At 34.9% G+C, this 12,761-nt stretch overlaps 3 protein-coding genes across 3 annotated transcripts; 2 read left to right on the top strand and 1 right to left on the bottom strand.

Annotated features, from left to right (window-relative positions):
• Positions 1-3,321: 3,321 nt before the first annotated feature.
• Positions 3,322-5,368, top strand: LOC140006364 (uncharacterized). Its single transcript, XM_072048176.1, has 2 exons — positions 3,322-3,498; positions 4,433-5,368. Exons 1-2 carry the CDS (start codon positions 3,322-3,324, stop codon positions 5,366-5,368), a joined length of 1,113 nt encoding a protein of 370 aa, XP_071904277.1.
• Positions 5,369-5,371: 3 nt separating this feature from the next.
• LOC140006362 (uncharacterized) lies at positions 5,372-5,764 on the top strand. The gene has a single exon (XM_072048175.1). It carries the CDS (start codon positions 5,372-5,374, stop codon positions 5,762-5,764), a length of 393 nt encoding a protein of 130 aa, XP_071904276.1.
• A 1,743-nt stretch (positions 5,765-7,507) lies between these two features.
• On the bottom strand, positions 7,508-10,739 carry LOC113722640 (protein transport protein Sec61 subunit gamma-1). Its single transcript, XM_027245908.2, has 3 exons — positions 10,508-10,739; positions 10,206-10,331; positions 7,508-7,683 (listed from the first exon to the last, which is right to left on the bottom strand). Exons 1-2 carry the CDS (start codon positions 10,599-10,601, stop codon positions 10,216-10,218), a joined length of 210 nt encoding a protein of 69 aa, XP_027101709.1. The 5' UTR covers positions 10,602-10,739; the 3' UTR covers positions 7,508-7,683; positions 10,206-10,215.
• Between the last annotated feature and the right edge of the window lie 2,022 nt (positions 10,740-12,761).

The following is a 12,761-nucleotide window of genomic DNA, read 5'->3' as shown; positions in this document are numbered from 1 at the left end:
AATTCATATCTAAAGTTCCCTCCCTATTTTTCAATGACTAAATTGATGATCCAATATCTTTAATTACAAGATTGGAATTCGAAGTCTAGATGTCACTTACAATGAATAAGATTTATTTTCGTCACATCTCTCAAACAATTTAAATTAAAAGAAAAGTTCTCAAAACCCATCTTAACTTATAAGATATATTAGGCGTGTGATTGTGAAATCTCTGATTCTGACTTTCAAATTCTTCCATTTTTCTGGGTAAGATTTAAAGTCTCCCTTTGAACCAAAAAATAGGGAAAAATGGAAAGTGCTCAAACCATCAAATAATATAGAAGAGAAACACATGCCATTACTTAATCCTCTTCTGGACCAATGGCAGAGCCAAAAAAAAGTTATGCCTCCGGTAATATCAAACAGGAGTTTATGCTTTTTGGTGAATCATGGAAACCTTCTCCTTTTTCAGCACATATGATGGTTATAGTTTGAAGAAATCCTGATAAGTAGCCAAATATCTCTATTTAACTCTTCTCTAATGATTGAAAAGTAAACCCATGTATCATCAAGTAGCTCTGATCAGAAGTTATAAGCTGCATAATACAACTGACAATTCACCAAAATCACCAAAAGGTAACTTTGAAGAATTTTGCAGTGGAAGAACAAAACCACAGAACAACCTCAAATGCTTATCCAAAACACATAAACCTTTCGTCCTTAATTTTGCCAAGATTTTGCAATACATTCAAGTACAGTTTGCTCTGGTAGTGGTGACAGGTGAGGATATCCTAAAAGTTCAAAGAGATTGGAGTTTGGCTTGACATTATTGTGGAAGCTGAAAAAGTGATGCGATGTAATTGCAAAGAAATGTTAGAGAACTTGGACACCGTCCCATTTTATTGACCAACCAAAAAACAAGAGAACAAACTAAAACATTTAGCCTATTTTTTTTAATCCTCTTTCTCTTGCAAATTAGACTTATAATCCTGAGTTTAGTTATTTGCATTAATCTACTTCTATTAAACTTTTAAGTGGTGTCGTTTGATGTACTTGTACTCTATGCAACGCGGTTCGGCGTTTTTTTATTTGATTTTTTACCAACAGTGAATTTTTCAAACATAACAATCGAACATGTTAATTATTTTTCTCTAAAATGGATTCGTGAAAAAAAAAATTGAGATTTTTTCGACTATATCTCTCTTTGTTTTTTGTTATCTAGCCATTCAGGCAGATCCGTACGTTGAATGGAATAACTAATTTACAGTGCCTTGAAAAAGAATAGTGCCTTTCATTCTGGACCATGAAAATGTTGTTAATCAAATTTTAAAAGAATAACTAAAAGAACAACCTAATTCTTTTGGCCAGCTTACAAAATGATTTAATAAGTGCTATATATATATATGTATATTATCTGCAGCCGAGATTATGGGCATGATGCAATTGTTCAGTTTACGTAATTAATGTAGATGTTCAATTTCTATAAACGTCTAGAATAACATTTTAGTTTGAAATTGGTCCTCCATTGGTTTCCACTCTAAATTTTCTTTTGTTATGGTTTGACAATTCTGGTTATATTGATCTTGGTTAGTAGGTTTGATCAATTACCACTCAGAAAAAATAATAATAAGGTACGTATTTGGCCAGAGTACTTACTTATATATGTGATAAAATAATTTGTAGTGGAATATTGTCTAACATCTCCAGTTATATATGGACATGGACGAACTATAGCCAGTAAATTGAAGTCAGAGAAAACAGATTGATAGACATATCTATCAATATACCCACACTCTAGTTCACCTAACTAACCTAACCATATACCCACTAAAAGAAAAATTATTGATAGGTAAATGGCAAAAGCTTGAATTCATCTTTTAAATCCCCTCCCAATTCTTCAAGCACAAAACAGATTATCCAACTTTTAAACTTAAATCACAAGATTGCAATTAGCAGTCAAGGTGTCAATTACAATGAATAAGATTTATTTTGGTCACATCTTTCAAGCAATATAAACTAAAGGAAAAAGTCCCCAAGATCTGAAATTCCATGAAATTACCATGAAATTCCTGGTTCGGTATTCAAATCTTCCCATTTGCCCTTTCTCCTTTGTAAGGTTTGAAATCTCTTTCGAACCAAAAAAGGAATCGATCAATAAGGGAACAAAGAACAGCAAAAACAGCTATGCTCTCTGCTGATATCAAACAGGAGTTTATGCATTTTGGAGAATCATGGAAACATTCTCCTTTTCCAGCATATATGATGGTTATAGTTCGCAGAAATCCTGGTAAGTAGCCAAATATTTTTATTCAACTCTTCTCTAATGATTGAAAAGTAAACTTATGGATCATCAAGTAGCTCTCATCAAAAGCTATAAGCTGCATGATACCCTGAAAATTCACTAAGATCACCAAAAGGTAACTTTGAGAAACAGAACCTAAGAACAACATCAAATGCTCATGTAGAATACACACAATTTTGGTCCTTATGCCATTAATCCTTTCAAGATTCAGCAATACATTAAACCACCAAGTAAAGTTTGGTCTAGTAGTGGCAACAGGTGAGAACATCCTAAAAGTTCAAAGAGAATGAAGATTACAGTTTGGTTTGACATTGTTGTGGAAGCTAAAATGTAATGTGATGTGAACGCAAGGAAATGTTGCAGCCCATTTTATTGACCAGCCAAGAAAGAGAACAAACTAAAACATTAAGGACATAAGAGAAAGGCTAGATACTCTTACTCCCAACATGTAGAGTTATTTGAAGAATATATTACTGTATGATCGCTGCTAATGCTATCTTTATTTTAAAAAGATTAATATTAGAAGAATTTCAAATCAAAGAAAGGCTAATGCTATCTTTATTGCAAATTTTCCTTTCGTCACTTGATTTTCGTAAAATTTTATGGTAACAAATCACAAGTACAAGAAGTTTGGTACTCACAAGCTCCATTTTAGTCCATTTCAGTCCATTTCAGGGTGGAATAGTCATTTTATAAATATTCTTACATCATAATCCAACTCGTTTATACCCTTAGCTAAATTTAATCATTTGTTTCCTTATCCTTTTTTATGGACTGGATTGAGGTGTCCCTCTTCCCCCGCCTCTTCCCTCCCTCCCCTTAGGTTTTGTTAGTTTCCGGTTCTGATATGACCTCCAACCTTATTATTCGTCCAAGTGGTTAAGAATTTGTGTTTTGTGTTTGGAGGTGTTTTTAGAAAAAAATTTTAGTTCCAACCTTATTGAAAAAAGTGCATACGACGTAAAGAGGTAATTAAAGAACTGTCTTACAAGATTTTCATAACCAAGCAGGAGGCGAGGAAGGTCAAAAGCATCTTGGAAATGTACGGTCAAGCATTAGGGCAGGTGGTAAATTTCGACAAATCAGCTATTTTCTATAGCAAGAATACTACTGACCAGAGGAAGAATGAGGTGATGGAGGAATTGGGGAACATTAAAGAGGCAAGGAATGGAACTTATTTGGGACTCCCAATGGCAATTGGAAGATCTAAGACACAGGTTTTTGCATTTGTAAAGAGCAAAATCAACAACAAGCTGCAAGGTTGGAAACAAAAACTACTGAGTCAAGGGGGTAAAGAGATTCTCATCAAATCAGTGATTATAGACATGCCAACATATGTGATGGCCTGTTTTAGACTCCCAAGAGTTTTGTGCAGACAAATCACAGGTCAAATAGCGAGATTCTGGTGGGGGAAGGGAGAACAAGACACCTGTGTACATTGGGCTAGTTGGAAGAAGCTATCACAAGCATGGTTCGAAGTCTCGGCCGAGACCGAGACGACTCGGCCGAGTCGTCACCGTCTCGGCCCCTACCGATACGATACCGTGACGAAACGATACCGAAATACTTGACTCGCCGAGAAATCGGTCGAGTCGTCACCGTAACGGATTGACTCGGCGAGTCACACCGAGTCACTCCGAGTTATCCCGAGTCAAGACGAGAAATCAGCCGAGTCACACCGTGACGGATTGACTTGGCCGTTTCTTTTACTATTTTTTAATTATTTTTATTTAGCATACTTTTTTATATTATTAATAATTTTTAGAATATTAAATACTTTAAAATTTACGTCTCACCGAAACCGCGACCGATATGCCGAGACCGATGTGGAACGTTCCGGGCCGCGACCACAACCGCGACCGTGACTTTGAACCATGATCACAAGTGAAGGGAAGAGGGGGAATAGGTTTTAGAGATTTAGAGGCTTTCAACTCAGCCTTGCTGGCTAAGCAAATTTGGAGATTTTTAACAGCTCCAAATTTGCTAGTAAGCAAGGTAATGAAGGCAAAGTACATGAAGGACGCAAATTGGATGGAAAAAAATCCCTCCAACTCAGCTTCATGGTGTTGGAAGAGCATCCAGAGTGCAACATCACTGCTGTTAGCTGGACTTTGGAAAAGAATTGGGGACGGCTGGTCTGTGCGTATATAGGGTGACAGATGGATAGCTGGTTCAGAAAATGGCTTTGTATCAGACACAAAACCTGTGGAATGCAAGTTGGAATGGGTAAACGAGCTGATAGAAGAAGGGAAGTGGAAAACTGAACTTATCCACAAGTGGTTTAGTACAAAAGATGCTGAGCTCATCAAAGCCATCCCAACAAGCATGGGAAGAAGAAAGGATAAGCTGGTTTGGAGCCATTCCAAATCAGGAATATACACTGTAAAGACGGGTTATGCGGTAGCACGACAACAGGAAGTCAAACCAGGTAGTAAGAGAGGTCATGATGCAGAGACAAGTTGGGAGATACGAAAACACAGTGTGTGGAAGAAGTTATGGCACATGAAGGTGAAGGCAAAACTAAAACAGTTCATGTGGAAATGCTTGCAAAACTGTCTACCTGTCAACGAATTGCTGTCAAAAAGGCTAGGAAGAGGAGAAGGAAGATGTGGCTGCTGTGAAGAAGACATGGAAACCATTGAGCATCTGTTTTTCTTCTGTGAAAATGCAGTGGAAGGATGGAAGTTGGCACCGGTAAGATGGGATGGGTTACATGAAAAACAACAGAATTTTTGGATTTGGTGGGAGAAAGTTACCCAAACGCTTTCAATGAATCAAGGTCAAGATAGAGTAAGTCTCACCATTAATATCCTCTGGCAAATCTGGAAAGCCAGGAACAAAAAAATCTTTGAACAGGCAAACCAGGATCCATTCAAAACGGTACGGAAGGCACAAGATGAGTGGCTAGAGTTTGAACAGGAAAGGGAGCCAGAACAGAAGGTGAGCGTAGGGAGGATGAACAAAGACATATCCACCAATAGGGAGCGGCCAAGGAAGGAAGAGATAAAATTGTATACAGATGCGGCTATATCAGCAAAAAGAGTTAGGACAGGACAAGGGATAATAGCAAGGAATTGGAAAGGATAGATAATGAAAGCTAAAGGAATTGTCACACAGGGGAAGGGGACAGCAAGCAAAGAAGAAGCTCTTGCCATAAGAAGTGCTCTACTGATGGCTAAACAAGCAGGATGGACAAAAATTATAATCCATACAGACTGCAAATCAGTGGTTGAGCAGATCAATAGATGCAGTGAGTATGACTACAGTACTGCAACTATCTTAGAAGACGTACAGGAACTTAGTTTAGGCTTTGAAAGATGTTCTTTTGTGTTTATCCCTAGAACTGAAAATCAAATCAGCCATGCACTAGCACAATATGCAGTAAAGCTAATACATGATATTGACTGGGAGCATGATTTCCCAATATGGCTGACTGACTTAGTTAAGAAGGATATGAGGGTAGTATCCCCTTTTTGTAACTAATCCTTGTAAGGTCAAGTGTTGATATCTATAAATTGTTATCGTTTGTTCGAAAAAAAAGTAATCCCTTGTTTCTACGGACTCTAATAGATTTCCATACAAAATGGGACAAGTGACGTGTATCAACATACACTCTATCTAGTTTACCCTGGCAACTAGGGGTGCTTAAAATCGAGTCAACCTCGAATAGTGCACTACTCGAACTCAACTCGAGATAAAAATAATTGAGCTCGAACTCGTCAAGCTTTTAGAGGTTGAGGTCAAATTCGAGCTCGACTTTAGTTTATCGTACTTGAATTTGAACTCGAATTTAATTAAATCTAATCGAGTCAAATCAAACTCAATCGAGTCTATTCTAGTGTAATCGAGATTAATTGAACCTGTTCAAGTCTAATCAACTCATGTAATAAAAATTAATATTTTACGTATAATTTTAAATAAAGGATATTATTAACATTTTACAATAATAAATATAAAAAGATTAAATATATATATATACTCCTTCCGTCCCACTTTGATAGTCCTGTATTCCTTTTTCATCTGTCCCAAATTGTAGTCCACTTTCCAATTAAAGAATGTAGTTGTATTTTAATTTCCCTAAAATACCCTTATTCAATGTAAGTAGTTGTTACTATAAACCTACCCCGAAAGTTGATTCGTTTTTTACCATCAATTCAAATTCTCATAAAGTTGTACCATATTTAATGTGAGGGTATTTTAAGAAAATAGCAATCTAAATTTACTTTTCCAACAAGTTAACTATTTTTTCTTAAACTGTGTGAAAAAAGAAACAGAACTATCAAAGTGGGACGGAGGGAGTATATTATAATATTGGAACTTGAGCTCGACTCGTAAACTTAAACAAGAAGCTCAAACTCGAGTTCAAATTCGGTCAAAATGAATTTGAGTCAAACTGTTGACCCAATAGCTGGCGAGCTCGAGTCGAGTTACTTGACTCAGCGTCTGCGTCACCCTACTTGCAACAACGCACCTCCTATAGAATTGTTGGTATATCCATGCATTCTTTGCAGTCCTCTCCCTATTTTTCAATGACGAAACACTGAAACAGATAATCCGATTTTTTATCTTGAATTTCAAGATCACAACTAACTTTTAAGATGCCAACAACAATAGACAAGATTCAGTTTTCTTACTTGGGTGTGTTTAGATTGAAATGTTTTGAGATAAAATAATTTGTTTCACAAATTCTAATAATCTTTTTATCATCTCAATCACCTTTTTATTTCACATACATCATATCATAAAAAATGCTCCAGTAATTATTTCAAATAAATCATCCAAATAAACTCTTATCCAAACAAACTCAAATTGCCTTATCTACAACAAGGAATCTTGAAGTTTTAATTGAAAAAATGCAGGTCCTCAAAGGAAAGAGAAACAAACAATTGACTTCCGGAAAAATGGCACAGCCAAAACAGTGATGACCTCTGTCTTACTGGTCATCAATAAGCAGAATACACGAACGCTAGGAATCTGGTAAGCACCATATTCTGTGGTCATGTATCCATCCTTGGCAAAAAATTTACAAGCACGGATTTTAAACTTCACCGCGGGCTCATACGCAAGAATAGAGGTAGGAGGAAAAAACCATATAAAATATATCAAACAGAACATAAGGTTTTTGCACCACCGCAAAACTTCAGAGTCTTAATTTTCAACACGGAGAAAGGCTTGGGGATTATCAATTAATTGCATAGAGTGAGCAAAATGCAAAAGCAGGGGAGCTAACTGAACTGTAGGAATGGAATTTAATAACTAGTACTTCCATCAGTAAAAAATACAAGTTCAAGATCACTAATCAAAGTACATTCTTCTAGCCTAATCCCAAGGGACTAGAACTACAACTAAGCAAACTTTCCTCAAAAAAGTAAATCCAAGTTCCTCAAGGCAAAAGCTGCTACCTGAAAAGAGATAAAGAAAGTGGAAAGTTAGCAAAACAATATCTAGAAATATCAGAACAACCTACTTGAATGGAACGCACACGTCTAGTTTTAAATAGTATAAATTAAGCAAGCATTAAATGTGAACTGTTAAAGCCATCAAAAACATCTCTTCAAGTTGCAATTGAGTAAAACGTGACCCAAAATATCTGGGACTACAAACAAGCCAGGCAAAGTGGCCAAATTGTTTTTGTTCCACCTTTATTAATTTCTTAATAAGCATGGACATTACTTTAAGCTTGTGCCGGATATTCATCGATTCAACCTTAAACAAACTTAGCCAAGGCTGATAAAATGTCACAGAACCATGAATTGACTAAGTTCCCATGCAGAAATAAATATATGAAAAATGTCAGAGCATTCATTATAAATAAAAAAAGTACATTACACATATAAGAGAAACTGATTCAAGGAAAATTAAGAAAGAAAAAACTATAACATATATTCATAGAATGAATTAAATGAATCACTTGTACAAACATTCATTTACTTCAGCAGCAAAAAACCAAAAACATCTTCCTCGTTAATTAAAAGTAAATATTTTTGAAAGAAAATAACGTAGTTGTCGGAACAGACAGTACACAAGTCCACTTTCAGTCATATATTTCAACTCTAACATGGCATATTTCAACTCTAATAAGTACACATGACAATACATGCATCAAGCAACAAATACTGACTAACTTTCAGTCATATTTCAACTCTAATAAGTACACAAGACAATACAGACTAACTTTCATTCATATTTCAACTCTAACATGTCACCAGGTAGTTGTCAGCACAGACAATACACAAGTCCACTTCAATAGTTAACAACAAAATTCTTGAATCCTAGGGATTTCACAGGAGTGGCCTCCGGAAATATCAAACAAAAATTAAATTCTTGTCCTCCACACATGAGCAGTCTGAGCATCCCTATAAAGTAAACCTTTATATCCATCAAGAGAAATTCAGCTGCCCAAATTTGTCGAGGGAAAAGGTTAATTAAGACACCCAACTCATAAAATCACACAAATCAGTGATCATTTTAACACCCTGATGTAATGATGTTAACTAAAACTGAGGGAGAAGGAAACAACTTCGTCAACCAGGTAAATATTCTCGAATGTACATTACTTTCTCTGTTACAAGAAATGAGAGGAGTATGAATACATTGAAAGTCACAGGGAATCTCATTTTAGAATTTTGCATTTCTGCTCTCTCACCAAGTCAACGGGAGCTTAGGCCTTTATTCTCATCCTCAAGAGCCTAAGGGCGAAAAGAAGCATAAAAAATTGGAGACCCTTTTACCATATCTCCCTCCTCAATTTCAAACTAGGGAGAGATAAGCCCATTTTCAAACCTGTTTAATTAGCTCTATGACACAGTCATGTTTCTTACCAAATGAACAGACTTAGAAGTATCAGCACATCAGGCTCAAGCTACCAATAAAACAATGCCACATGCATGAACATCCCATTTAGCCACAAGAGTAAACCAAAGTTAGATACTTAGCCACAACCAGAGTCTGCTTGTAGAAACACAAAACTTCACAAGACCTCTAACTAGCATATTCAGTAACAATCTGACTAAACTACCAGCACAAGTGGCTAAGAGCATAACAAGCTATCATGACACTTCCAAATAATCAACACAATTTCCTTTTCCTTTTCCATTTTCCACATCCATTTTTTTAGATAACTTATTAACAGTTTGAAAAGAACAGTAAATCCAACAGTACAAACATAACAGCCGCAGAAAATTAATTTTGATGGATGGACTTATACACCTATCTATATTTAGGTGTGGAATACAAATCTTTTGAAACTTTTTGTGGGGACAAAAGCTTTAATTTGTGAATGACACTTTGGAAATATTCAATTTTTTAAGCAGAGAAAACCTGATCTTCTAGGACTTGTGACGCATTTACTCTCCCCCCCCCCCTCTCTCTCTTTCTTTTCCCCCCACCAAAACCATAGAAAAAAAGTCCCATCCACGAGTACAGAAGATCACAAATTCCATCATTCTTCAGCAACTGATCAGATCAGTACTGACAATTTTCCAAGGCATAAAGGCTTCTCCTATGATTAGAAATGGCACTCCTCCCTGACTTATCTAATCATGTAAAAATACAAATAGACCAAATCTTTCACTATAATTACTGCCTTAATAAAAGAAAATGGAGTACGTGGAACAAAAAAATATGGGTAACCTTGTCATTTCACATGGTCACATAAGTCAATTAACAAATTTGTTAGTTCCAATACCAATTCCCTAATCCCAATTACTATATCCTTAGTCAACTCCAAAATAATAGTCCAAATTGTTTCTTAACTCCTACATTATTGAGATATCCAGCATAATTAATTCATCCCAGATAAGCATATTTCCCCGAATAGATGGTTAATCCAATTTTATGTGATTAAATCAATAATCCACAAAGGTAAAAAAAAAAATTGCACTATAATCAAAACAATTGTTCAGAAAAATGGAAAAGAGAATACCTATTAGGGATTAAGAAGCTGCCACGATGATGTTGTTAATGGGAATGAAGATCAATTTCACGAAAAACCCCACAAATCCCATCACCACGAACCCGATCGCCGTCCGCGTCGCCACCTTCGTAAATTCTACCAGCCAAAAACAAAACAATCATCAATCCAAAATAAAATACCAAAAAAAAAAGAAAAAAATTTGCAGTTGAAATCCAAAAAAAAAAAAAAAAATCATCAATCCAAAATCAAATACAAAAAGGAAAAGAAAAAAAATCGCAGCTGAAATAATCAAAATTGAATAAAAATTTTACCTTTCCGATCGGGCTTGTGGCATCTCTTGACAAGACGAACGCTATCCTTGGCGAAGTCTCTCAGCGGATCGAATACTGAATCCAAAGCGTCCATTTTTATCTTCTCTAGAAAATGAAAATCCCTTTTTTTTCCAACAAAAATGGGGAAATTTTGGGGGTGGAGAGAGGAAGAAAAAGATATAGAGAAAGAGAGGGAGAGATCTGAATCAAAGAGAGAAAACGGAGATTTGACGGAGTTAAAAAATCATCAATTGAGAAAAGGCAAGCACGTAGAATTGGCCAATCAGAATGCAAGATGAGCACTTGGCGGAGTTCTATTGGGTAGTGGATTTTGTATTATTAATTAAATAAATAAAATAAATAAATAAGGCCCTTCTTCTTTTTTGCCCGTCGCGCGTTGTGGAAAAGTAGGGTTGGACCGGTTGTTGATCCGGATTCGATGAAGGATGAAATGAAATTACAAAAATGTGGCTAATTTATTTTATTAGCTTGTTTTTTCATATTATGGGCAAATATATTGGTTTTTTTTTCTCGAAACAATATGTTTATTTGGCATTATAGTTTTTGGCTATATGGAAATAATAAACAAATGCTTGTTTTGGGAGATTTAATAAAGGATCAATGTGCTTTTGGTCCAAAACTATTAAGTTTTTCTTCCGACCATATAGTATTGAGTTTACACTTTTGCTTCTTTAAGTTTTTCATATACACGGGTAAAGTAAAATTTTTAAAAAATACCTCCAAAAACAACTAATTCAAATGGAGCCTTTGTTTTCAACTAATTACTCTTTTGCCCCTTGGCTTTGGAATCATAGTAAGATTTTTTTTAAAAAAAAATGCCGTCAACTATGAACATAATATTAAGCACCCAAAAAAAATGTTAATATCTTTGGCTCACAACAATCTCACTCTTTTTTTTAGTGGGGGGAGGGCTTCACTTCTTATTGTCAAACAAGCATCACGGGAAAAAAAAAACCCTTAAATATTGTGCAGGGCTTATCTTCGCTATACATGACATGAATTACCAATAAAAGTTAGGAGATTAAATGTTATTTGCACCTCACTCTTTGTCAATCGCACTCCCATCGTTTGTTTTATCATAAAGTGTACTAAATGAAAATCATAAGGTAAAAAGAAGAGTGCGATTAGCAAAAACTATAATAAGATAATAAAAATACGATAAACAAAAAGTAAAGTGCGAATAATATTTCCCTAAAAGTTAATGTCATTGGCGTTTTTTAGGGTTTACTTTTCACTTCTTGGTAGGAAAAGATATCACAATTTTAAAGATTGTTAGTAACTACAAATATGTATGCATGCATGTATGTATACTTTGAAAATATCTCAAATAAATTATTGGATTTGATCTTCAAGGATTATGCTTTTTCTAGTAAAATTATCACAGGAAAAAAAGCACCAAACGAGCTCTAAAAATTCACAAGTTTGAAATAACTAGTATTTTGACCCGTGCTATGCACGGGGTTATATTTCAAATCAAAATAATATTTTATATATTTATATATTGTGGTACAAAATAATAAATATATATATATAGACTAAAAATTTTAAAGAAGTGTATACTTAATATCTTGAAAAAAAATTTAATATATAATGATTTACATGATAAAAGAACTGTTAACGCATTTAAGGAGAGGGTTAGGTTGGATGGTAAGATGAAAAGAGTTTTCTAAAAAAAAGTCAATTTATCAATATCCGACAAAACATATTATGTTATACCCATATATCAAAACTTATAATATAAAAAAATAAATTATAACCAATTTATTTTCTTCCATTTTTAGAAAAAAAAATCTTTCTCGTATCTTGTGCCCCTAAAATTGTTGACTGCATTTAGATTAGCATTTTCCTAAACTTTAATGTATATTTTTAAAAAAATTCTCCATAATATGTGTTTTTAAAGTTCTCAAAATTATTAAAAATCACCATCATTTCCCTCTTCTCTTATACGCCAGCTAGTCATCAGATGCCTCCTACGACTTTCATATCTTCTATTATTATACCACCCTCTCTATTATTTTTTTTTGTCATCTCTGTCATATCCCTGCAATTCCCTTTCTTCTTCTCTCCTTTCTCCGCCCATCCTTGTAACCCATATTTCTTCTTCAACCTTTCCTGCTACTTTTCAACATCTCACCATTTTCTTCCCTCGCTCCTCCCTCTATACGTAACCTCTAAATTCATATCCCTGCGACCCAATATATTTAACTTTACCTATCATAATGAAAATATAAAA

The sequence above is a fragment of the Coffea arabica genome, chromosome 5e (assembly GCF_036785885.1).
Source record: "Coffea arabica cultivar ET-39 chromosome 5e, Coffea Arabica ET-39 HiFi, whole genome shotgun sequence".
NCBI lineage: Eukaryota > Viridiplantae > Streptophyta > Magnoliopsida > Gentianales > Rubiaceae > Coffea > Coffea arabica.
This window is presented reverse-complemented; position numbering and strand designations above follow the sequence as displayed.